The 27,913-nt window shown below is 39.7% G+C and overlaps 1 protein-coding gene across 2 annotated transcripts in view; it reads right to left on the reverse strand.

Annotated features, from left to right (window-relative positions):
• The window catches only part of ZSWIM5 (zinc finger SWIM-type containing 5), a 198,470-nt gene that overhangs the window by 63,519 nt on the left and 107,038 nt on the right, over nucleotides 1-27,913 (reverse strand). Inside the window, exons 1-2 of one of the 2 annotated variants that reach the window (XM_064281885.1) lie at nucleotides 8,630-9,237; nucleotides 7,771-8,127 (exon numbers count right to left, since the gene is read on the reverse strand). In XM_064281885.1, the coding sequence (XP_064137955.1) occupies nucleotides 7,771-8,127; nucleotides 8,630-8,648 (376 nt within the window). In that variant the 5' untranslated portion in view covers nucleotides 8,649-9,237. Of the gene's footprint in view, nucleotides 1-7,770; nucleotides 8,128-8,629; nucleotides 9,238-27,913 lie in introns of those variants that run through there. The other variant, XM_003415562.4, reaches the window with a different exon arrangement.

Consider the following 27,913-nt stretch of genomic DNA (forward strand, 5'->3'; position numbering starts at 1 on the left):
CTTTTTAAGGATGTGCCATATTGTTTTCCATAGTGGTTGTATCATTTTACATTCCTACCAGCAGTGTAGAGAGTTCCAGTCCTCCCACAACCTCTCCAACCTTTGTTATTTTCTGTGTTTTGATTAGTGCCAGTAATGTTGGGTTGAGACAGTATCTCACTGTAGTTTTGATTGCAAGCATTTCTTCATGTGTCTGTTAGCAGCCTGGATGTCTTCTTTGGTGAAGTGTCTGTTCATATCTTTTGCCATTTTTAAATTGGATTATTTGTCTTTTTGTTGTTGAGGTGTTGAAGTATTCTATACATTTCAGGTACCAGGCCCTTGTTGGATATGTGGTGGCCAAAAACGTTCTTCCAGTCTGTACGTTTTGTTTTTACTCTTTTGGATTAAGTCTTTTGATGAGCATAAATGTTTAACTTTTAGGAGCTCCCAGTTATCTAGTTTATCTTCTGGTGTTTGTGCATTGGTAATGGTTTGTATTCTATTTATGCATATGTATTAGGGCCCCCAGTGTTGTCCCTATTTTTTTTCCATGTTCTTTATCATTTTAGGTTTTATATCCAGGTCTTTGATCCATTTTGAGTTAGTTTTTGTGTATGGTGTGAGGTATGGGTCCTGTTTCATTTTTTACAGATGAACATCCAGTTTTGCCAGCACCATTTGTTAAAAAGATTGTCTTTTCCCCAGCTAATAGACTTTGGTTCTTCGTCAAAGATCAGCTGACCATAAAGGTGTATGGATTTATGTTTGCGTTCTCGATTTTGTTCCATTGGTCTATGTGTCTGTTGTTCTACCAATACCAAGTTGTTCTGATTACCATATATAGTAGGCTGTTTTGACTACTTTCCTGTATAGTAGGTTCTGAGATCAGAGAGTGTGAGGCCTCCTTTGTTCTTTTTCTTCAGTAATGCTTTGCTTATCTGGGGCCTCCTTCCTTTCCATATAAAGTTGATGATTAGTTTTTCCATCTCATTAAAGAATGCTGTTGGTATTTGGATTGGGATTGCACTATATCTGTAGATCACTTTGGGCAGAACTGACACTTAATTTTTAATGTAGTTCAATTTACCACTCCTTCTACTTTCCTAGGGAAAGAAATCTTTCCCTACCTCATAAAAGGACATGAAGATACTCTCTCATGTTATCATCTGTTAAGTTTTATTGTTTTACTTTCACATATATACCTACATATGGAACCGATTTTTCTGTATGGTAAAAAGTAGGAATCAAGTTTCAATTTTTTTCACATGAATATTCAACTGATTCAGCACAGTTTATGCCAGAGATTCTTCCTTCCCCATCGGTGGGCACTTAGTGAAATCCTTTCACTTTGAAAACTCATGTTTTTGTTCTAGAAAATTTTCTTCAATTATTTCATTGATGAATCCCTTACCTTCGTTTCTCTGTTCTCTATTTCTGGAACCTCTATTATTTAAACATTTAACTTCCAAGGCTGGTTCTCTTCAATTTTCTTATCTTTTGTTTTCCTCTTTTTCATTTCTTTGTCTTTGCTCTGCCCAATAGGAAGTTACCTTAGCTTTACTTTCCAACACTTCCACTGAGGTTTGTTTGTTTTTTTTACGGCATCATATTTGTAATGAATGAAGTTTTTCTGTTCCCTGAATATGTTTTTATAGTATCCATTTCTTATTTCATGGTTGTAATAACTTCTTTTATTTCTATGATGCAATTACTAATACTTTTAAAAAGTCTTCTTTCTGCATAGTCTCTATTTCCCCCAAATTGCCTTTTTTTTTTTTTGCTTGTTTGTTCTGGTCTATATCTTCTACAATATTTAACACTGTTGACTATTCACTTCTTGAAATTCTTTTCTACAATGATTTTAATAACTTGCTAGCTTTTTCTCACTCTACTTTGCTAATTCCTACGTTGGCTCCTGTTTCATTATCTGTATATTCATTTATGTATTTGTCTTAGTTATCTAGTGCTGCTATAACAGAAATACCACAAGTGGATGACTTTAACAAAAAGAAATTTATTCTCTCACAGTTTAGGAAGGTAGAAGTCTGAATTCAGTGTGCTGGCTCTAGGGAAAGGCTTTCTCTGTCGGCTCTGGACGAAGGTTCTTGTGCCTTCCGCTTCTGCTTCCTGGTTCCTTGGAGGTCTCCATGTATCTTGGCATCTATCTTATCCCATCTCTGCCTGCTAATTTGCCTGTATAATCTCTATTTATATCAAAAGCGATATAAAACAACAACATACCCTATGTTAATCCCGCCTCATTAACATAACAAAGACAACCCATTCCCAAATGAGATTATAACCACAAGCATAGAGGGTAGGATTTAAAACACATATTTTTGGGGGACACAATTTAATCCATAACATTCACACTTTGGCCTCCCAAAATTCATGTCCTTGTCACATGCAAAACACATTCACCCTGTCACATCATTCCAAAAGTCTTAAGTCAGCTCCAAGTCCAAAATTGTACCTTCTGAATCATCTAAATCAAACATGGGTGATACTTTAGGTGTATTCCATCACGGGGCAAAATTTCTCTTCATCTGTGAACCTGTGAAATCTAGAATACAAGTTATCTGCTTCCAAAGTACAGTGGTAGAACAGGCACAAGGTAGATATTTCCATTACAAATGGGAGAAATTGGAGGGAAAGAAAGAATAACGGGCACCAAGCAGGTCCAAAACCCAGCAGGACAAACTACATTAGCTCTCAAGCCTTGAAAATAATTCTCTGTTTTCTGAGACCATATGGGCAACGGCCCCACCCTCCAGACCCTGGGTGTTGGCCACACCCTCTGGATTCTGAGCAGATGATCCTTGGCCCTGGGCTTCAGCCCCACCTTCAAAGGCCCACTGGGACAGCAGCTCTGCTCCCTCAGCTTTGGGTGGTCCCATTCTCCTAGTCCATTTAAGTGGTGACCCTACCTTGGCCCCAACAAGGCATATTCTTCTGTCCCTTGGGCATGGCAGCCCCACCCCCTCAGCTTAGATGGCAACCCCATACCCCTGGCACACCTTAACAGTAGCCCCACACTCCAGAACCAAGTTAGTAAAGATCCAACTCTCTGAAACCTTGCTGGCTATGGCTATCCCTTTGAGATCCAGGAGACCCTAGCCACACACTTTGAAACCGAGAAGGTCCTGCTTCTGTGCTCCTTCCAACAGTTCTGCTGATCTCTAAGTTGCTCCAGGAATAGTCCTTTTCTTTTCCTGGAGGACAACAGATGTAGCTCCTTTGGCCTGTTTCCTGCCTATACAATTCCAAGAGGCATTCAGCGTTCTTTCCTTTCGTTTTCCTTCTGTCCCCTTCAGTCTAAGCTGACAGGTTTTCTGCTGTGGTAGCTGGTTAGATCCATCAATCACAGGCTTAATTACTTTAATGAAAGACTGTGTAGCCACATCCTTGGTGAACACTCTAGGACACGTGTCCTTAGTTTGTACAACAGAATTTTCCAAATCTTTAAGTTCTGTTTTAGTTTTTCACAGTTCCTTTTTAAGTTCATCTCTTTCCTCTCACATTTTATTGTAAGTAGCAAGGAGAAACTGAGCGGCACCTTTAAGGTCTTACTTAGAAATCTCACCATCCAGGTAGCCAAGTTCATCACTTACAAGGTCTACCTTCAACCAAACATTTGAACATAATTCAGACAAGTTGTTTGTCACTGCATAAAAAGCATCACCCTTCCTCCATTGTCCAATCACACGTTCATCATTTTCTCTTAAAGCCTCACCAGAATCACATTTAATGTCCACATTTCTAGCAACATTCTGCTGCTGGTGCCATATATGTTCTCTAAGATGATAGAGACTTTCTCTATAGCTCTCCTCATTTCCTTCTGAACCCTCACCAGAATTGTTTTTGATATCCATAATTCTACCAACAGTCTCTTCAAGGAAATCTAGGCTTTTATAATCAGGCACCTTCAAACTCTTCCAGCCTCTACTAATTACCCAGTTTTAAAACTGCTTCCACATTTTAGGTATCTCTTAGAGCAGCACCCCACTCCCAGCACCAAATCTTAGTTATGCAGTGTTGCTATAACAGAAATACTACAAGTGGATGTTCTTAACAAACAGAAATTTATTTTCTCACAGCTTAGGAGGCCAGAAGCCCAAATTCAGGGTGCTGGGTCCAGGGGAAGGCTTTCTCTCTGTGTCAGCTCTGGAGGAAGGTCCCTGTGTCTTTAGCTTCTGCTTCCTGGTTCCCTGGAGATCTCCATGTGTATTGGCATCTATCTTACCCCATCTCTCTCTCTGCTCACTTGTTTAATCTCTTTTTATATGTCAAAACAGACTGACTGAAGATACACCCTACTCTAATCCTGCCTCATCAACATAACAAAGACAATCTATTCCCAAATCAGGTTATAACCACAGGCACAGAGGTTAGTATTTACAACATGCATTTTGGGGGGACATAATTCAATCCTTAACAGTATTCATTCAACAAATGTTTATAGAATATTTATTATTTTCCAGGTACCACACTAGGTGACAGGGATTTGAAAATTAGTAAGACATGGTTCCTGAACCGACTCCTCAAGTTTTTTTATTTTTCTGTTTTTATTTACTCTCTCTTTATGGATAAGCAGGAACAGAAACCTTGGCCAGTATGCTGTATCCCAGAGAATCCTGGGGTGTGGAGTCACCAGAGCAAATCACAAAAAAGGGCATAGAGCAGTACTAGAGGCAGAGTTGGAAACATAGTCCAAATTGAATCACCAATCCAAAAAGGACCAGGCAAAATCTAATTACAAATACATACCAAAACTACTATTAGAAAAAGATTTCAGGGAATTGAAGAACAGAGCAAGGCCTAATCCATTTCCGAGATAAAAAATAGCAACCACGGTCTTCGTGAACATCCAGCTCAATTGGCATAACATAGATTATAAAGAAAATGTTCTACATTCTACTTCGGTGATTAGTGTCTGGGGTCTTAAAAGCCTGTAAGTGGCCATCTAAGATACTCCACTGGTCTCACCCCTTTGGGGGCAAGGAAGAATGAAGAAAACTAAATATTTAAGGGAAAGATTAGTCCAAAGAACTAATAGATCACATCTACCATGGACTCCACCAGACTCAGTTCAGTACAGCGAGGTGGTACCCGGCTACCACTGACTGCTCTGATAGGGATCACAATAGAGGGCCCTGGACAGAGCTGGAGAAAAAAGTAGAACAAAATTTTAACTCACAAAAAAAGACCAGACTTACTGGCCTGACAAGAAACCCCAAGAGTATGGCCCCCAGACATTCTTGCCCCAGACACCATTAGCTCAATAATGTAGTCACTCTTGAGGATCACCCTTCAGCCAAACATTAGACAGGCCCATAAAACAAAACAAATGAGACTAAAGGGGCACAACAGCCCAGAAGCAAGGACTAGAAGGTGGGAGGGGACAGGAAAGCTGGTAATAGGGAACCCAAGGTCATGAAGGGAGAGTGTTGACATGTTGTGGGGTTGTTAACCAATGTCATAAAACAGTATTTGTACTGTTTAATGAGAAACTAGTTTGTTCTGTAAACCTTCATCTAAAGTACAATGAAAGAAAAAAAATAGTCAGCAAGTGGCTTTAGAAATCTTATTCCTGGCATCTTAGGTCTGTTTGAGTTAGGAGTGGGGTTAGGGAGAAAGGGGAAGAAAGATGAAGTACTGAAATATTTAGCAAGGAACAGAAACATGACTTCAAATATCATCTCTGTGCTACAGACTCCAGTATTCTGACCTTCCTCCTCAATTCCACATCCATATAAGCCAACCGTCTATCAGAAATCTTTTCCGAAATATACTTTAAGCACCTCAAATTTAAATTCATCTTCCTTCCAAAATCATTCATCTTATGCTCCCTAAATGAATAGCCATACTATCATCAAATCATCAGTGTCACCTGAGCTAGATGTTTTGGAATTCAGTTTTCTCTCATCTTCTTCTTCACTCCCAATTCATCCAACACACCTGGATGTTGCACCCAGTCCATTTTCCCTCTGAAGTATCTCCATTTTTTTTTTTTTTTTAAAACATTTTCAGTACAATTGCCTGTATCACCACTGGTTATCAGAGACAGATTTGGAAAGGTCTGTGAAATACTATGGAACCTGGGGTAGGATGCTAATATAAGTGTGGCATAAACACAAGTATAGAAGCAATAGTTATAAAAGTAATAGGTATAGAAGCAATAGAATCACATCTCAAGTTCCATGTGACAATTTCAGACAAATAATAAGACACTGAAATGGGAGGTGTAATGAGGGATGAAGGTTGCTTCAGCACAGTGATGGTGTAACGAGGCAGCCTGCTTTAGTGACAGTGGTGGTAAAAAAAGACAGGTACAATACAAGTCCTGAATCAAGGGGGTCAGTTCAAGAAAAGGCAAGATAGCTTGGAAATAGGCAACAATTCTACGAAAGGGAATGAGGCAGGAAAGCAGATCATAGCCCACTTCTCTCTGGTGCTATATAAACTTGGGGGATGGGGCAGAATTCAAGTGCCCAAGAGCTCTGACTTAAGGAGTCCAGAGAAGTAGAACAGCCTTTCCATTTGGGGTAAGAAGAGATAAAGAGAGCTATTTTTTGACCGTATTACTCAAGTAATAAGAGCCCAGTTACCATGTAAACACTACAACTTTGGGTATAAAGCAACAGAAGATTATTTATATGGGTTATGGAGAGCCCCTGGAAGACTGTCTGTTTGAACATCCTTGTTTCTGTGAAGTGGTGGGGTTGTTTGTAGGACTCAATTGGCTTTGTTGGACAACTAGAAAAAGCAAGCCCTTCAGTACATGGACTATTGTATCATACAGGCCACTCAGCTGGCCTCACTGCATCTTTCACCCTAGTACCAAAGCTCTCCGTAAAATAGAGAGGTAGTAAAAGTTATTCTCCTAAAACAAAAGTTACCTTCTTAATAGAGAGGTAAAGTAGAGAAACGTAAAAAGCATGAGTTCTGATGTCAGATGAGCCTGGATTAGAAATAATTTCCTTATTCATAAAGTGGAAATGATTCTAACACCTAATTCACAAGGTAGTTATGAAGACTAAATGAATTACCATACATAAAGTTTTTTTGCAGGATGCCTGGTACATAGTAGGCCCTAACAAGCAAAATGGAAAAACAAAACAAAACAAAAAAACTGGCTCGTTTAACTTCTCTTCTTAAAATCCTTCAATGGCTTTCTATGATTAAGTCTCTACAACCTGGCTTCATAATAAAAGCAAGCATTCATTTCAGACTTGTCTGTCTTTTCTACTAGATTATAAGCTACTTGAAGGCAGGAACCATGTCTGTTTCACCCCCTCAACAACCAGCATAGTTCCTTGCACATAGTAAGCAATCAAAAAATACTTGTTGAATGAATAAGTGAATATAATCTCTTTTTCCATCCATCTGCCCCCATTATACAGCTCATAATAAGCACAATGCTAACAGATGCTTCTCAGAATTACCCTGAAGCCAGGCAGGATCTTGAAATGTCAAGAGAATTCTCATATTCATTTCATTTCACTGAATGGCACAAGCTATTTTGTGCTTTCTTTTATTCTTCAATATTTTGGGCTCCTGGGGACAGGGATTGTATGGATGAATAAAGTCCATAAACTAACAACATATAACCTTTATGAGGTGGATAATTTGATTGCTTCAGGAAACCCCAGAGTTAGATACATACTTGTATGGATAGAATGAATTATGTCTAAGTGATTATAATTGTAAAAACACATCAACTTTTAAGGAAGCAATATAAATATAGCAACGAAGTAGGTTTTTTCAACTAAAATGTTGAACAATTACCATGCACTTGGTTGATTTCTGAGTTGGAGGATAGAATCTCATCTGCCAGTTTCTGTGCAGTAGGAAGAACTTCGGTGTGGTGTGCCGTGATTAAATATTGAATAAACTTTTGTAGCTGATCCCTGTTCATCTGGAAAAGGGTTTCTGAGATAGGAAGACGCAATTTAACTTGGTCTGGTTTACGGATTCTGTAGAGTGAGAGTGCTACCACGTGCGCACAGTAGAATATGTCCTTGTTCCCACAGCCACATGTCACTGAAGTAATTTTGCATCGATCAAAACTGATTGCAACTTTGTAAGTCATTGCTGGTTCGGAAGCTGTGGCTGGCTCAGTTACTGTGCCACTCAGATGGAAGCCTAAGGAAAGAAAGAAAAAAGTGTGTTTAGAGAGAGATTCTGTAGTAAGAGAGTAAAAGTTTCTACTTTGCATTTCAATTCATCAATTCAGAAACTATTCACTGAGTATCTCCTATATATATGCTAGGCTGTACTGTAGACACAAAGGCCAGTGAAGCTCAGGTCTTGCTCTCAAGCACACAATCTAGAACTAAGGTCCTTAACCCAGAGTTCATGAACTCCCTGGACTTACATACAAAATTGTGTTTGTTTGTAGCTATGTGCATTGCTCTGGGGAGAGTTCGTAGCTATCATCATAGTCTGAACAAGGTTCATGGCCCCAAATAAGTTCAGAACCTCTATAATAGATTTTGAGCTCTGGGTAGGGGCCAAAGGCAAGTCTACGAATAACATCAGTACGATGTAGAATATGGTAAGTGAGAGAAACTAAAAGAGTGTCATGAGGAAGGACAGGAGAGAGAACAAGGAAAATCAAGGATAACATTTTTTACTCAAAACATACAATCCCAAACAGTGACCATGTTCTTGCTGTTGTTAGTTGCTGTTGAGTTGGCTCTGACTCGCTGTGACCTTATGTACAACAGAATGAACTGTTGCTCAGTCCTGTGGCATCTTCATGGTCTTTGATATGGTTGAGTCCATTGTTGTGGCTACTGTGCCAATCCATTTCATTGAGAGTTTCTCTCATTTTCGATGACCCTCCACTTTACCAAACATGATACCCTTTTCTAGTGACTGGTCTTTCTTGACGATTGTTCAAAGTAAGCAATCAAAGACTTGCCATCCTCGGTTCTAAGGAGTATTCCGGTTATATTTCTTCTAAGACTGATTTGTTCATTCTTTTGGCAAAAAAAAAAAATTCTTTTGGCAGCCCATGGCATATTCAATATTCTTTGTCAACACCACAACTGAAATGCATCAATTCTTCTGTCTTCCTTGTTTACTGTTCAGCTTTCGCATGCACATGAAGTGACTGAATACCTAAAAGGCAAGAAACTTCATAGGACATGGAAGGTAAAGATTGGTATAGTGAGTTTGTGTAGTGTTTACACCTCTACTAGGCACACAGCATGAATAATTTTGAAATGTAGAGAGAATACATTTTAAACTTATAGCTAAATTGAAAAAAATCAAATCAATAATAAATTCATTCTACAATATTGTTTATTCTTTAAATATTCTTATAAATAAGAATAAAATAGTTTATTCTTTACTTCTCCTTTGACAAGAATACAAGAACCTTCATATTGATCTAATTAAAAAAATTTTTTTTTTTTTATCATCTAATTATTCAGACATTCAACAAAAGTTTAGCAAGACCTCAAGTATCAGATACTACTAGGCCTAGGAATATGAAAAAAATAGTTGTGGGAGGGTGGAGGAGAGATGCTGTGGTGCAATGAGTTCCTTTATGTGGCCTTTTGCCTTGGTTCTTTCGAAAAACAGCTTGGGAGATTTTTCCCTTAAACCTTGTGGAGCTGTTACGTTTGTCCTAGTTCTTGGAAGAAGTAACTTGGAGGACCACCTCCCAGGGTGCTTTCTACCCCAGAGGATTTGTTACTTTTGCCCAGAGGAGGAGCCTGTCTCTGCTGGCAGAAAATGTTACTTCTGTAGAAGACCTCAGTTGGTTGATGTCTCATGGTAACGATGACTAGTTGAACTCTGGCCTGGTGAGGGAGGCCCCACCTTATAACTGAAGAGAACTGGGATATATAACTGGCTGAAAGGCAGAAGTTTTAGAGGCCTCCTGGTTGACAGGGGCTGGGAAGGGAGCTTGCCCTTTGGGACACGAATGACCTGTATCTAAAAGCCTCCCAGTCCTGGTAAAAAAGCTGCAGCTGAGACAGCTGCTGGCTGAGAGCTGGGCTGGCAGAGAAGCAGAGCCACGTGGGAGCTAAGCAGTCCTGAAGCTGCTATACTGACTGTACAGAGAGGCAGAGAGGTCCAAGGGTAGAGAGGCCTGATGGTGGACAGCAACTAAGAAAACTGAGGGAGCTGCTACATTGGCCATGAGCTGGGCCAGCTAGCAGCAGAGAGGCCTGACAGCAGAGAGCAGCTAAAAGACCTGTCCTAGTTGGAAACTTCCTGCACTGAAGAAGGGAGGGATGTACTCTCCACTTCAGGCGAGCCTTCCAGACCTTGCCAGTGTACTTCCTGATCCTGATCCCGATCTGTTCCTATTACACTTCCAAGTTGATCCTGATCCTGAGTTGTAGCCTGTTACTTCCCTAATAAACCACATAACTGTGAGTATGGTCCGTAGTTTTGTGTGGCTATTGCAACAAATTATGGAATCCAGCAGAGAAGTCGAGTGCTGTGAGGGGGTGGGGTAGGGAGAGGAACGACGGCTGGGGTCAGAAATGAAGAAATTGGAGACTGCAAGTACGTCTGACCTCCACCTCATAGGAACCGGCTTTGTGCTGATCCTCATTCTTATCCCTCATGAATTTAGACTATTACTATACAACAAAGGCACAGCTAATATCTGTTAAGCACTTACTGTGTAGCAGAACTGTGTTGGGTGCTTTTCATACTTTAACACAACAACCTTGTGAAGTCGGCATCATTTTTTTCTTATTTTAAAGTTGCATAAACTGAGGCTCAGAAAGGTTAAGTAATTTGCCCATGGTCCCTCAGCAAGCAAGTGATATGCCTGGGATTTGGATCCAGGTCTGACTAACTGCAAAACCCATTTTCTTTTAATTATATTACACCACCTTTAAAGATGCCACAATAAAGTCCTTATCCTCAAAAATCACAAACACATAAATAGATTATTACAGCATAATGTGCCAAATGGTAAAGCAGAGATCAGAACAAATGTTAGGCTAATTTCTGAGACTTACCTGTTTAACAGCACTGCACAACTGTGAACAGGAATATAATTTAAAATAATCTTACATTTGTTGTAGAAACATTTGCCAAAGAAGAAAAGCTGCTGGTGTAAGTTTCAGAGCTACCATTGTGACCCAGGAGAATTAAAAAATGCAGAGAGAAAATTTTCCAAAGTTTAAGTTTCAGATAATTATGGCTAATTAAAATAAGAATGAGACCTAAATTCATAAGCATATTTATAAAACTGCTTCTCTTCTTGTGTCACTAAAACATGGCAAAATCAACACAACTAAAGGCACATTTAGGTCCAATCCAAAAAAAGAAAGAGTGTACATTACTGAAAAATTAACTGCCAGAGCAAAAAAAGGTCAAAAAAAAAATTTTTTTTTCTTTAGCACCCAGGTATATTTTCTAAACTCCACAGATTTTTTAAACTTAGCTCTGCAGTTTTAAAAATATTTACTGTCATTTGTTTAAAGTCAAGTCAAAGAATTTCATTTAAATATGATTAAGTATGGGTAAAGAGGAAGAGAACTACAAGGTTGAGAAATAGCTCCTCTCCAGACTTACACACCCACCAGACATGGCCAACAGAATAACACAACACAGAGAACATGACACTAGGGATTAGGAGGCCAGGATTTGCTATTTACAAAAAAAAAAAATTTTTTTTTTTTTCCTGCAGTCCTGGGCCACTCACTTTGCAAGTGAGCTACTGCTTCCTCTAAGGTAAAATGGAGACAATACTTGCTCTGCTTATCTTACAAAAGTGCTTTGTAAACAAACCCAAAGCAAAGAAGTTTCCTGAATACAACCGAATGCTTTGAAGGCCAGAGTAACAGGGACAGGGGTCTGGGGACCACAGTTTCAGGGGACATCTAGGCCAACTGGCATAACAAAATGTATTAAGAAAACATTCTGCATCCCACTTTGGTCAGTGGCTTCTGGGGTCTTAAACGCTAGCAAGTGGCCATCTAAGATGCATCAACTGGTCTCAACCTACCTGGAGCAAAGGAGAATGAAGAACACCAAAGACACAAGGTAAATATGAGCCCAAGAGATAGAAAGGACCACATAAACCAGACACTCTATCAGCTTGAGACTGGAAGAACTAGATGGTGCCCAGTTACTATTATTGATGACTGCCCCGACAGGGAACATAACAGAGAATCCCTGATGGAGCAGGAAAACAGTGAGATGCAGACCTCAAATTCTTTTAAAAAGACCAGACTTAATGATCTGACTGAGACTAAAGGGACTTCGGAGGCCATGGTTCCCGGACCCTCTGTTAGCCCAAGACTGGAACCATTCCTGAAGCCAACTCTTCGGAAAGGGATTGGACTGGACTGTAAGACAGAAAATGACACTGGTGAGGAGTGAGCTTCTTGGCTCAAGTAGACACATGAGACTATGTGGGCAGTTCCTGTTTGAAGGCGGGGGTAGGGGGGAGGACAGGAGCTGGTTGAGCGGACATGGGAAATACAGGGAGGAGAGAAGGAGTGTGCTGTCTCATTAAGGGGAGAGCTGCTAGGAGTACACAGCAAGGTGTGTATAAGCTTTTGTATGAGAGACTGACTTGACTTATAAGCTTTCACTTAAAGCACAATAAATTAAAAAAATATTTTTAAAAAGTGCTTTGTAAAACTGTAAAATAGCCTACAGATTTATTATTATTGTCTTTATACAGTTTTCATTAAAGGGTCTCCATGCTGAGAGAATCAGAGAGAGTCACATACAAAGCCAAGTTTCAACACTATTGAAAACCAGGTGCTAAGAAAGTAATTTGTAACCTTCCTCAGGTCACTTGGGAGTATTTACTACATTCTTGAGAAATGGCTTAAACCCTGATGAAAAAAGACTCCACAGAAAAGCTAAATAAGAGAGTGTGCCAATGTGGAAAAGCTTGGATCCCAGGCCCCTGAGTGTAAAAGATGGGTACAAAACCCAAAAAACCAAACCCACTGCCGTGGTGGAGTCTATTCTGACTCATAGTGACCCTATAGGACAGAGCAGAACTGCCCCATAGAGTTTCCAAGGAGCACCTGGTGGATTCGAACTGCTGACCTTTTAGTTAGCAGCCATAACACTTAACCACTACACCACCAGGGTTTCCAATATGAGTACAGTAAGTAGCAAAACCAGGATTCAAATACAGGTAGTCTGGCTCCAGATTCTGTACTCTTAACTGCTGAACTATACTGCGTCTGAATAATATTGTGTTGTGTGGGGTCGCTATGAGTCGAAATCGACTCAACCACACCTAACGACAACAACTATTTTACCAAGCATGATGTCCTTCTCCAGAGACTGGTCCCTCCTGATAGCATGCCCAAAGTCTTGCCATCCTTGCTTCTAAGGAGCATTCTGGCTCTACTTCTTCCAAGACAGATTTGTTCTTTCTTCTGGCAGTCCATGGTATATTCAGTATTCATCACCAACACCATAATTCAAAGGCATCAATTTTTCTTTGGTCTTCCTTAATCATTGTCCAGCTTTTGCATGCATGTGAGGCAAATGAAAATACCATGGCCTGGATCAGGCACACCTTAGTCCCCAAAGTGACATCATTGTTTTTTGACACTAGTGGGTTTTAAAAAGGTCTCTTGCAGCAGATATGCCCAATGCAATATGTTGTTTGATTTCCTGACTGCTGCTTCCATGGGCGTTGATTGCGGATCCAAATAAAATGAAATCCTTGACAACTTCAATATTTTCTCTGTTTATCATTATGTTGCTTATTGGTCCAGTTGTGAGGATTTTTGTTTTCTTTATGTTGAGGTGTAATCCACACTGAACGCTGTGGTCTTTGATCTTCATCAGTAAGTACTTCAAGTCCTCTTCACCTTCAGCATGTAAGGTTATTTGCTTATGGCAGGTTGTTAATGAGTCTTCCATCAATCATGATGCCATGTTCTTTACATAGTTTAACTTCTTGGATATTTTCCTCAGCATACAGATTAAGTATGGTGAAAGCCAGCACAGTAAGACAAACTAACAGATATGTGATGGCTAATGGCTCTAACCCAAAACCAAACCAAACCTACTACCATTGAGTCGACTCCAACTCATAGCTCATGGTTCTAGCAGGTCATAAAAGCTAAATGCCCATATTTTCCTTCCTTTGCACTCTTTTTGGTGCAAATGAGCAGAGATGATGGACCTGGTAGAGATTGGGCTTTTTGAAGAAAAAAGTCAGGCAGTTGAGCAGATGCTCCCCTTGTGGCCCTATCAACTCGTGCACAAGCAAAAAACGTTCAACTGCTTTAACACTGAGCAGGCCCTGAATAATGCACCAAAATACTTTCAAGGAGTTTTGCAAGCAGTGCATTTCCCCTCAAAGCACAAAGCAAGCCTTGTCCTGAGAAAAAGGAATGTATCATTGAACTTTCTGTTCTGTGGCTAAGACAGCTTCCCTACCTAGCCTCTACATTGTTTAGAAATATAAAAATAAAATCATACTGCAGCCCCTTCTCCATCACATATCACAATGCCCTGATAGTGACTCAGCTTCCAAGGAAATCGATGTCCTTCTATGAACACCTGCTAAAAGATGAACCCCTACTAGCATGTCATCCCCTAAGTATGCCATGTTTTCCTTGCCATTAACATGCTCCAAATGCCACTTATGAGTGAGGCGAGATCTAAAAAAAGTACAGAATTGGCCTCATAGGCCCCTGACAACCAATTTCTTTGTAAGTGGTTCCTGCTGGAGCTTGTCATGCTTAAATGTACAGTAAGAATTCTGAGAACCTCATGATCAGCAAGAAATTGTAAAAAAACAAAACAAAAAACTCATGAGAGGCTCATGGCTAAAAGAGTTCTAATTCTCCTGTCTCCTACCTGAATAACAGCACAAGAGGAAATGGGAATTGACTGAAACTGCTAACTTAACAATTTTCTTTCCCAACATCAAGGCTCGAAAATCAAGGGTATGGGCTGGACTCGAGGAGTCCTGGTAGTGCAGTGGTTAAAGCATTCGGCTGCTTACTGAAAGGTGAGTGGTTCGAACCTACCAGTCGCTCCACAGGAGAAAGATGTGACAGTCTACTTCCATAAAGATTACAGCCTTGGAAACCCTATGGGGCAGTTCTACTCTGTCATATAGGGTCTCTATGAGCCGGAATCAACTTGACAGCAACGGGTTTGGTTTTGGGGCTTGATCCAACCTTGGACTAAACTTTATCAGTTCTAACAGAAGTACCAAGGACTATTTTTCCATTTGGACAATTGTGACATATATATTCTCTTTTCCAGATAAGGAAATCTTATGTTCTTCATAGCTTAGCTCATACATTACCTCCAAATGAAACTCTACCTGGTACTCCCAGCTGTAGAACTGAATTATATGAAATGAACATGCTCCAACATTTGCACCTATATTCTAGTTTACAAGAAACTCTAGCCAGAATCAAATAATAAAAAACCTGCCAGAATCAAATAATAAAAAACCTAAGAGATAATAATTTCACAGAAAAGGAACAGGCTCAGAGAAGTTATGTGATTTGCCCCAATTTTACTGCATGAATAAAACAATAAAAACAGAAATTAAAATTACCATAAGTTCACATTTTGAAACTTCCTGGGCTTTAAAAATTGGGAAAAATAAGTCTGTAAAGAGTTTTTTTCAAGTTAATATCCTTTCACCATGCCTATTCAATCTGTATGCTGAACAAATAATCTGAGAAACTGGACTATATGAAGAAGAACTGGACATTGGGATTGGAGCAAGACTCATTAACAACCTGCATTATGCAGATGACACAACCTTGCTTGCTGAAAGTGAAGAGGACTTGAAGCACTTACTGATGAAGATCAAAGGCCACAGCCTTCAGTGTGGATTACACCTCAACATAAAACGAAAATTCTCACAACTGGACCAATAAACAACATCATGAAATGGGGAAAAGATTGAAGTTGTTGAGGATTTCATTTTACTTGGATCCACAATCAACACCCATGGAAACAGCAGTCAAGAAATCAAAAGATGCATTGCATTGGGCAAATCCGTTGCAAAAGACCTCTTTAAAAGTGTTTAAAAGGAAAGATGTCACTGTCTTAGGTATCTAGTGTTGCTATAAACAGAAATACCACAAGTGGATGGCTTTAACAAACAGAAGTTTATTTTCTCACAGTAAAGTAAGCTAACAGTCCAAATTCAGGGTGTCAGCACCTGGGGAAACCTTTCTCCCTCTGTTGGCCTTCTCATCAATCTTCCCCCAGACCAGGAGCTTTTCTGTAAAGGAACCCCAGGTCCAAAGGGTGCGCTGTGCTCCAGGCACTGCTTTCTTGGTGGTCTGGGGTCCCCTGTCTCTCTGCTCTTTTTTCTTTTATATCTCAAGAGACTGCCTCAAGACACAATCCAATCTTATAGATTGAGTCCTGCCTCACCAACACAGCTGTCACCCATCCTCCCTCATTAACACCACATGAGGCAGGATTTACAACATATAGGAAAACCACACAATACCAGGAATCATGGCCCAGCCAAACTGATACACACATTTTTGGGTGGACATAATTCAATCCATAGCAGTCACCTTGAAGAATAAGGTGTGCCTGACCCAAGCCATGGTGTTTTCAATCACCTTCTACGCATGTGAAAGCTGGACGATGAATAAGGAAGACCGAAAAAGAACTGATGCCTTTGAATTGTGGTGTTGGCGAAGATTATTGACTACACCATGGACTGCCAAAAGAACAAACAAATCTGTCTTCGAAGAAGTACAACCAAAATGTTCCTTAGAAGCAAGGATGGCGAGACTACATTTCACATACTTTGGACATGTTGTGAGGAGGGATCAGTTCCTGGAGAAGAACATCATGCTTGGTAAAGTATTGGGTCAGCGAAAAGGAGGAAGAACCTCAGTGAGATAGATTGACACCGTGGCTGCAACAATGGGCTTAAGCATAACAACAACCATAAGGATGGTGCACTACTGGGCAGTGTTTCATTCAGTTGTACACAGGGTCGCTAGGAGTCAAAACCGACTCAATGGCACCTAACAACAACGACATACTTCCTGAATACAGCCAATTGCTTCTTTTGATCAAAAAAGAAAATAAATTTCAATCAGTAAATTTTTTCAGCACTTACCATGCCCTAAGCACTTTTTAAGTCCTTTTACATACATTTTATCATTTTAGCCTCACCATACATTTTTTTTTTTATATACATTATGTGTTAAGTACTGTTATTAACCCCATTTTATGCAGGTAAAGAAACTGAGGCTTAGAGAAGTTAACTTGCTTAAGTTTACACAGCCAGTAAATGACAGAGGTAGACTTTGAGCCTAGGCAGCCTGGCTTCAGAGTCAAAGCTCCTAACAACTACATTTTATTTCCACTATAATGTCTCTACCACATCAACCTCATTTTCCTAGGTCAGGAAAATCAGAGTGATTTATCTGGTATAGCTTCTTTAATTTTTTTTTTAAATTAGGACATAGCTAAATCATACTGAAAGCAGAGAATACCAGAAGGATGTTTACCTGTGTTTTATTGACTATGCAAAGGCTTTCGACTGTGTGGATCATAAGAAACTATGGATAACACTGCGAAGAATGGGAATTCCAGAACACTTAATGTGCTCATGAGAAACCTTTACATAGATCAAGAGGCAGTTGTTTGGACAGAACAAGGGGATACTGATTGGTTTAAAGTCAGGAAAGGTGTGTGTCAGGGTTGTATTCTTTCACCATAACCTATTTAATCCGTATGCTGAACAAATAATCTGAGAAGCTGGACTATATGAAGAAGAACGGGGTGTCAGGATTGGAGAAAGACTCATTAACGACCTGCATTATGCAGATGACACAACCTTGCTTGCTGAAAGTGAAGAGGACTTGAAGCACTTACTAATGAAGATCAAAGACCACAGCCTTCCATATGGATTACACCTCAACATAAAGAAAACAAAAATCCTCACAACTGGACCAATGAGCAGCATCATGATAAATGGAGAAAAGATTAAAGTTGTCAATAATTTCATTTTACTTGGATCCGCAATCAACAGCCATGGAAGCAGCAGTCAAGAAATCAAAAGACACACTGCATTGGGCAAATCTGCTGCAAAGGACCTCTTCAAAGTGTTGAAGAGCAAAGATGTCACCCTGAAGACTAAGGTGCGCCTGACACAAGCCATGGTATTTTCAATCACATCATATGCATGTGAAAGCTGGACAGTGAATACAGAAGACCGAAGAAGAGTTGACCCCTTTGAATTGTGGTGTTGGCGAAGAATATTGAATATACCATGGACTGCCAAAAGAAGGAACAAATCTGTCTTGGAAGAAGTGCGGCCAGAATGCTCCTTAGAGGCAAGGATGGCAAGACTGCGTCTCACATACTTTGGACATGTTGTCAGGAGGGATCAGTCCCTGGAGAAGGACATCATGCTTGGCAGAGTACAGGGTCAGCGGAAAAGAGGAAGACCCTCAACAAGGTGGATTGACACAGTGGCTGCAACAATGAGCTCAAGCATAACAATGATTTTAAGGATGGCGCAGGACCGGGCAGTGTTTCATTCTGTTGTGCATAGGGTCGCTATGAGTCGGAACCGACTCGACAGCACCTAACAACAACAACAACAACAAATCATACTTATCCAATTTTACTTTTTTTTTTTTAACATACAGTCAGCTACTGTGATGCTCAATTACTAAACTGATCAAAAAATGGAATCCTAATAGGCTCAAATGGCAGAGAATATGCAACATGTGGTCTCCCTGGTTAGATTCAATTTGCTAACCAAAAAGTCATAGCGCTTGTCTTTCCCTTTGGGATTACAGGAAATTCAGAGTCAAAAACACACAAAAATGTTAATCTCTTAAACTTAAGTCACTCATTGAACTAGTAGTTATTTAACATCTTTTTTCTTTTATGTGTTAGGTCCCAAGGATACATCCATGAAAAGACCAAATAATCCCTGATTTATGGCATTTATATTCTAGCTGGGGAGACAGATATTAAACAATTAGGTCCACAAATAATTATTTAATTCCAATTATGATAAGTGCTATGAAGGAGTACAGAATAATAGCATAGTGTATAACAGGGGAGACCTGACTTGGTTCAGAACAAGTGGTAAGGAATGAGTATCTTAAGGAAATGACATTTTGAGCAAAATTTTATAGAATAAGTAGAATAAGTAAAAGTTAGCTAGGTGAAAGGATGGGGAATGGCAGAGTAGTGGTAAAGAGGACTCCAGGTAGGAAAAAAAGACATACGCAGGGGCCCTGAGGCAGAGAGGAAAGACCAGTGATTGGAGCAAACAGGAAGTGGTAAAGTGGCATGTGATGAGGCTGGTGAGGCAGGCAGGACATTGCTCTGGGATTTTTCTTTAGAGCCTCTCTCCACTCCATATCCAAAAAACCACTAAATCCTGTGGATTCTACTTCCTAAATCTCTCTCCAATCTAGCTCCTCCCTTTTTAACTCCCCCAAAACTACTTCAGCTCAAGATTATAATAATCTTTTGGCTGAATAAACTAATCTTCCTGCCTCCAAGTCTTGACCCCTTGACCCATCTTCCATAACATGAGCAGAATGATCTTTCCAAAAGGGAAATCAAATCATGTCATTCTTACTATTGTAATTTACTTATCTTATATTCCTAGTGGGAACTCTGGTGGCGTAGTGGTTAAGTGCTACGGCTGCTAACCAAAGGGTCCGCAGTTTGAATCCACCAGGTGCTCCTTGGAAACTCTATGGGGCAGTTCTACTCTGTCCTATTGGGTTGCTGTGAGTCGGAATCGACTCGACAGCACTGGGTTTGGTTTTGGTTTTTTAGATATTCCTGGTACTTAACACAAGGTCTGGCAAAGAATAAGCATTTACAATAATGTCTGCGGAACTGAACTGTTTAAAATCCTTCAATGTTCCTCACTGATTACAGGATAAAGTTCCAACTCCTTCATGACGTGGCCTATTTCTATCTCTTCAGATTTGTTTCCCACCATTTCTAAACTAACTAAACATATCAACCTACTTAAAAATTCTTGACTAGTTATGTTTTCTCCATTTCTTTGCCTTGATGACTTTCCATGTGAAGTTTCCTCTATCAGGCATGACATTCTCATCCTTAATTCTTGACTCAAATGATACCTACTCTGGGAAAGTCTCCTTGGTCTCTTCAGACAGTTAAGTGCTTCTTCCTAAACTCCCATTTTTCATCATTCATATCTCCATTATAAAACCTGACATAAGTGTAATTAATACTTTTCATGTTTGTCTTTTCCCTTTATATTATGAGCTCCTTGAAAGCTGAGGTTATGTTTTTTTCATCTCTATATTATCATCTCAGGCACACTGTTAGGGCTCAGTAAGTATTTATTTATGGATGGTTGAATAAATTAACATTAAACTGAATTTTTAATTTATACATTCATATCTATGATTCATAGATTAAGGATCTTTATAAAAGTCCTGATTTTATGATTAAAATGAAATCAGTCAAAAATCAAAATAATTTTATTGGGATGGTGAGCATAGTAACAATAATTTCTACACATGCTAATAATATGAAAGCACCAAGATCATTTTCCATTATTCATGTCTACAATTCAAATGAACAGATTTATGCTTCTGCCAATTTTTACAATGCATTTTTCATTTTTAACAATATAAAACAATGAAGTTTTATTTGCTAACATTTACTGAGTATGTACTATGTGCCAGACAATATTCTGAGTGCTTTCCATGTATCAACTAATTTAACTCTCACAACAGCCCTTTTTTTAAAATTGTACTTTAGATGAAGATTTACAGAACAAACTAGTTTCTCATTAAACAATTAGTACACATATTGTTTTATGGCATTGGTTAACAACCCCATAACATGTCAACACTCTCCCCTCTCTACCTTTGGTTCCCTATTACCAGCTTTCCTGTCCCCTCCTGCCTTCTAGTCCTTGGTGCTAGGCTGGTGTACTCCTTCAGTCTCATTTTGTATTATGGGCCTGTCTAATCTTTGGCTGAAGGGTGCACCTCGGGAGTAACTTCATTACTGAGCTAAAAGGGTGTCCATGGGCCATACTCTTGGGGTTTCTCCAGTTTCTGTCAGGCCAGTAAGTCTGGTCTTTTTTTCTGTTAGAATTTTGTTTTACATTTTTCTTCAGCTCTGTCCAGGATCCTCTATTGTGATTCCTGTCAAAGCAGTCGTTGGTGGTAGCCCAGCACCATCTGGTTGTACTGGACTCAGTCTGGTGGAGGCTGTCATAGATGTGGTCCATTAGTTCTTTGGACTAATCTTTCCCTTGTATCTTTAGCTTTCTTCATTCTCCCTTGCTCCCGAAGGGGTGAGACCAGTGGAGTAACTTAGATGGCTGCTCACAGGCTTTTAAGACCCCAGACACTATACACCAAAGTAGAATGTAGAACATTTTCTTTATAAACTATGTTATACCAATTGAGCTAGATGTTCCCTGAGACCATGGTCCCCACAGACCTCAGCCTAGCAATTCGGTCCCTCAGGGAGTTTGGATGTGTCTATGGAGCTTCCATGACCTTGCCTTGTACAAGTTGTGCTGGCTTCCCCAGTACTGTGTACTGTCTTACCCTTCACCAAAGTTACCACTTATCTATTGTCTACTTAGTGTTTTTCCATCCCCATCCCTCCCCTCCCTTGTAACTATCAAAGATTGCTTCTTTTTGTGTATAAACCTTTTCATGTGTTTTTACAGTAGTGCTCTCATACAATATTTGTCATTTTGTGACTGCCTTATTTCACTCAGCATAATGCCCTCCAGATTCATCCATGTTATGAGATGCTTTGCAGATTCATCATTTTCCTTTATTGTTGCATAATACTCCATTGTGTGTGTATACCATAGTTTGTTTATACATTCATCTGGTGATGGGCATCTAGGTTGTTTCCATCTTTCACTATACAATAGCCCTTTTTCAGATAAGGAAACTGGGGCTCAGAGAAGTAAAGGAACTTATCTATGATCCAAAGACTGCAAAAAATAGGGATGGGATCTGAACACAGGCAGTCTGACTCTAGAGCTTGCACTCTTAGCCACTCTTGATATATTAAATAAGACTGTTGCTGTTGTGTGCCATCAAGTCATGACTATACAGTTTAAATTATGTATATGATACTTCATAAAAGTCATTGGCAAGTACAATTCTACAAAAATAGAGTCCTACACTAATGACTTCAGAGTTTCTGAAGTTTGCTTGATTTCCTGGGCAATTGTTCAAAGCAACTGAAACTGACAAGTGCTCTATGATGCTCTCTCAGCTGGAATGAAGATGGGCTCATGAACTCATCTGTACAAGACAATGTCTTAGCACAGTGAGTGAATCATCTGCTCAGAGTTCTAAAGGAAAGCACTTATCAGTACAGCCCTCTGACACCATTCAAAGTCTTTTGTGTTTCTGAGTGCAAGAAAGGCTCTATCTAGTAAAGCTTGGGCAATTAAAACCACTTTGCTCATTGCTCTTTTGATTCACCAGGCCCCTGGGCAGGTGCTAATGCATGAAAATTAATGTTATTTCAGCCAATGGCAGGGAAAAGGAGAGCTGTGATTTTCAAAAAGAGTAATTTTTCTTATAGTCAGTTTAAAGACAATGTATATATACTAGGTAACTCCATTGAACGAGAATACTTCCCTCTTGAATAAATTGGGGTTTAATGAAACTACATAGTATAAATTAGACCTTAATTCCTATATCCTGGAAGGCTACAACAGTATACTGGCAGAAAATAAAGCAGCCAATCTTTCTTTCCTTTTTGTCACTTAGCAAAACAGTAAGCCACATGAAGCCTTGAAACAGTGAGAGTGACATGTAGGCCCAGTCAAAATAACTAATTCCCTTTCCAGAAAGCCTTATTCAAAAGCTGGGTAACTACAGCCTAAACCAGAGCACTAGAATGGGGTCTGTACACTCATATTATGATATAAAGAGCTCTGGAATCAGAATGCTTGAGTTCTAATTCCAGTGTCCCTGAATTCCTCTTTGCCTCAGTTTCCTAATTAAGCAAATAGACATAATAATATTTACCTGCCTACCTGACTCATGTGAAAGTTAATTTATAAAGAGCATATTTCCCAGAGATATCACTCAATAGCAATCTCAACTGGCCAGGGCCTATATAAGTTCACAAGAAGCAGATGGCGCCCACACACTGGGTGAGGGTGCGAGAAACTGCAAAGTGAGGAGCAGTATTGTTATTTGAGAATACAAATGATGCTGCCTGATTACCCTGAGAGCTACTTGGTTTGTTTGTATTACAGAGGTCATCCTAAGCTTCTCTGAGCAGCTGAGTAAGCTGGAGGGTCCTTCTTGCGGCCATCTGCTCCCCTCGCAGACTCCTCTAGCAAATCAAGAGGTTTTCCTTGTATTAACCTCTGAAGAGCAGCCACAGGCCCCTTCTCAGCACCAGCTTCAGCAGGCAGTGGTCTCCGCTCTCCATCTGTGCCAACAACCATAGTTAAAGAACAATGAGGCTTCCCAAGCCCAGGCATTCACTTACAGAGATACCCTTGCATTAGCCTACTTTTCCAGTGTTCTTTTACTTGGATTCCTACAACGGGATTTGGTGTATATTTTAAAAATTAGAAAATTTTTTCCGTTATTTTTGTAGAAAAAAATATAAAATGGGAAAGATTCGTCTGGAAAATTCATTAAAAAATCTAACATGCATAAAACATACTTTAATAACGGTAGTTTCCTTTTCCCCTAACCATTCTGTGGAGCATAAGAGTCACAGAACAAGTTGTCTTGTATACATACCAATGGATAACCGATCTATTCAAAACTGCAGTTCCTCAGCACACAGATTTGAACGTTGATTGGGAAAAAAAAAATCACGCTCCTCTTTACAGAGTGCATCCTTTGATGAAGTCATTCTCTGCAGGCACGGTGTGCACATACACAAGGTACATATGTTGCCAGAATGGATGCTGTAGGCTAACACCTATCACCTCGGTTACTGGTTTGAACACAGAAAAGGATGATATATAACTGTGAAATGATTTCAGAAATTACACTGTTCCATTCAGTAGCCTACATCAGTGGCCTGGGGTGGGAGGCATGTGAATGAAAACCAAGTAATAAACTGCTTTTCAAAAGGAGAAGTTTATACATAGCTATTTTCAATTAACCACAGTGTCCTGTGATCAAATGTATATTTTTGAGAGTTGTCAAAATTGTTCTCAGATTTATTTTAAAACATTAAAAAACTACCCAGGTATCCTTTTCCAGGAGAAAAAAGATTTCCTGGACACTTCCTGGAGGCTGAGTGCACTGAACTAAGTCATCAGAATATACTGAAATGATATTTAAATGAGTCAGTATATATAAAGTAACTAGAATAGTGGCTTGTACCCAAGGGCTCAAAAAATGTTATTATGTTACTGTTCTGACCGCAACTGTAGCTAGCTCCCTTATTCCAATATCTAAAGATCCCCTCATTTCAAGCAAAGCCTAACCTCAGATGAGCTAAAGGAACATGCCTCTGCATAAATATATGAACTATAATCAAACTCTCACAGCAATCAAAAATTTTTAGGCGATCTTAATCCTCATCTTTTCTAAGCTCTATGACATTTTATTTCCAACATGGCCTTTTTAATATGGAGATGAATGCACACCCCACATAACATTCTTTATTTAAAGGTTTCATATACTATAAGAATGCCATTCCTAACGGTTACAACATTTTGGGCAAGGCCTCTTACTACCCTCTAGCTCTATTCTTTTGTTCCATTTTGTAACTTGACCTGTGTGGGGCAGCAAGAATGTCAAAACAAATTCCGTTAGGACATGCTTTTTATTTTGTTTAGAAACTGGAGCAAAACCATTTCTCTACATTCTACAGTAACCTGATCCTATACAAACACAAATCAAATAGAAGACATTCTTACTAAGTCTTTACTCAGGGTTCTAAATGCATTCACATCATCCACTGGATCTGAGAAGCGGTTCTTCAAAGGAAAAAACTCTGGCGTCAGCAACTCTTCTAAATCAAAATTACACTCTTACTGTACAAATCCATCAATTGGTCAGTGTCTCCTTGTGCCCACTATTCTTATATGGCTTTTTACTCCTTTGCTGCTCTAACCCCAAAGGGAAGCAACAAAATTGCTAAATAGAATGTTCCTCCTCATGTATACTTCTTCTTTAGAAAGATTCCCTGAACACCTTTAGAATACCAAATTGTGAATTATGAGTTTATAAATTGTCATGCTCTTAGTAATAAAAGTTATTTTTCTCTTCTTTAAGCTGAGTTTAAATTAGTTTGTAAAACAGCTGTGATCTGAGCTAAGTGTTCATGTGCTCTGGCCTAGTCTCAGAATTCAAATTGGGTACAGCTCAGAAGGTATACAGAGGAAAGTATACAAGGAAAAGGAAAGGTATCTTCTGTGAGTCATATGAAGCAAACTTGCTTATTGGGAACCTGTAGGAGAAACAGAAAAAGCTACTCAAGCTTTCCCCCATCTAATTCAGGTGTAGATCCAGGAGTTCATCTAGGGCTCTTGACACTAAGAATGCAGCTCTCAATTCCAGAAGAGGGTTCTGGAATGTTTCTGCAGGCAAGGAAGCGGAGTCCTGGAAGGTGAATGTAAATATTCTTAGCTGTTGTTGGTTGCCATCTAGTTGATTCTGACTCATGACGACCACATGTATGCAGAGTAGAATTGCTCCATAAGGTTTTCAAGGCTGTGACCTTTCGGAAGCAGATTGCCAGGCCTGTCTTCCAAAGTGCCTCTGAGTGGGTTCAAACCACAAACTTTTCAGCTAGTAGTCGAGTGCCTAACCATTTGCGCCACCCAGGGACTATTCTTAACTGAGAAGTAGCTAAAAGATAAAAATCTTAGGAGGAAGTTTTCTTTGGCTCAAAGATCTAGGACCACATGATAGAATCCCAGTCTCTGCACCAAAATATTATGCCAGGGAAAGTATTTTATAGTATTTTATTTCTTCTCATGCAACACTTGTAGGGGAAAAAAAGGACTCTGGATATTACCTAGGAAAATAGTACTAAAATGTAATGATCGTTTCAGAAAACAGGAATGCTGATCAGCAGGGATTAGATCGCATATATTTTTGATGGTGGTCACACTGAGCTTTTTTTCTTATTAAAAAACAAAGTGCCCTATGGTAGAACAAAGTTGATATTCAACCTCAGGAAGGGCTCACTTGTCTATGCCAAGAAATTTGGAAGACAGCCTCCTAGCCAACTGACTGGAAGAGATCCATATTTATGCCTATTCCCAAGAAAGGTGATCCAACCCAATGTGGAAATTATAGAACAATATCATTAATATCACACACAAGCAAGCATTTGCTGAAGATCATTCAAAAGCGGCTGCAGCAGTATATTGACAGGGAACTGCCAGAAATTCAGGCCGGTTTCAGAAGAGGACGTGGAACCAGGGATATCATTGTTGATGTCAGATGGATCCTGGCTGAAAGCAGAGAATACAAGAAGGATGTTTACCTGTGTTTTACTGACCATGCAAAGGCATTCGACTGTGTAGATCATAACAAATTATGGATAATGTTGCAAAGAATGAGAATTCCAGAACACTTAATTGTGCTCATGAGGAACCTGTACATAGACCAAGAGGCCGTTGTTCAGACAGAACAAGGGGATACTGAGTGGTTAGTCAGGAAAGGTGTGTGTCAGGGTTCTATTCTTTCACCATACCTATTCAATCTGTATGCTGAGCAAATAATCCGAGAAGCTGGACTATACAAAGAAGAATGGGGGCATCAGGATTGGAGGAAGACTCATTAACATCCTGCATTATGCAGATGACACAACCTTGCTTGCTGACAGTGAAGAGGACTTGAAGCTCTTACTGATAAAGATCAAAGACCTACAGCCTTCAGTGTGGATTACACCTTAACATAAAGAATACAAAAATCCTCACAACTGGACCAGTAAGCAACATCATGATAAATGGAGAAAAGACTGAGGTTGTCAAGGATTTCATTTTACTTGGATCCACAATCAACACCCATGGAAGCAGCAATCATGAAATAAAAAAATGCACTGCACTGGGCAAATCTGCTGCAAAGGCCCTCTTTAAAGTGTTGAAAAGCAAAGATGTCACCTTGAAGACTAAGGTGTGCCTGACCCAAGCCATGGTATTTTCAATTCCATCATATGCATGTGAAAGGTGGACAATGAATAAGGAAGACTGAAGAAGAAATGACACCTTTGAATTGTGGTGCTGGCAAAGAATACTGAATATACCATGGACTGCCAAAAGAACAAATCTGTCTCGGAAGAAGTACAACCAGAATGCTCCTTAGAAGCAAGGATGGTGAGACAGCATCTTACATACTTTGGACATGTTGTCAAGAGGGATCAGTCCCTGGAGAAGGACATCATGCTTGGTAAAGTACAGGGCAACAGAAAAGAGGAAGACCCTCAGTGAGGTGGATTGACACAGTGGCTGCAACAATGGGCTCGATCATAACAATGACTATAAGGATGGTGCAGGACCGGACAGTGTTGCGTTGTGTATAGGGTCGCTATGAGTTGGAGCCGACTCGACGGCACCTAACAAGAACAGCAATTCCAAGGGATAGAACCATCAATAGGTAGATTCATTCATTCATTCAGTAAACATAATTTAAACCCTTACTATGCATTAAGTGAGGTCCCTAGGTGGTACAAACAGTTTATGCTTGACTACTAACCTAATGGGTTGGTGGTTTGAACCCATCCAGCAGCCCTGCAGAAGAAAGGCCTGGCAATTTACTTTCATAATAATTACAGCCAAGAAAAATCATGGGTCGTGATGAGTCAAATCAACTTGATGGCAACATTTTTTTTTTTTTTTTTTAATGTGATAGGCACTAGACTGGGTACGGAGGATAAAAAGGAGCAGTGAAGGAGTAAATGCTATGATAGAGAACAGCAAATGGTGTTGTAGTAGCATAGAGGAAGAACACCTCGTCCAGGATCGGGGTGCTGGGATTCAGGAAAGACT

This window comes from Loxodonta africana, chromosome 3, assembly GCF_030014295.1.
Source record: "Loxodonta africana isolate mLoxAfr1 chromosome 3, mLoxAfr1.hap2, whole genome shotgun sequence".
NCBI lineage: Eukaryota > Metazoa > Chordata > Mammalia > Proboscidea > Elephantidae > Loxodonta > Loxodonta africana.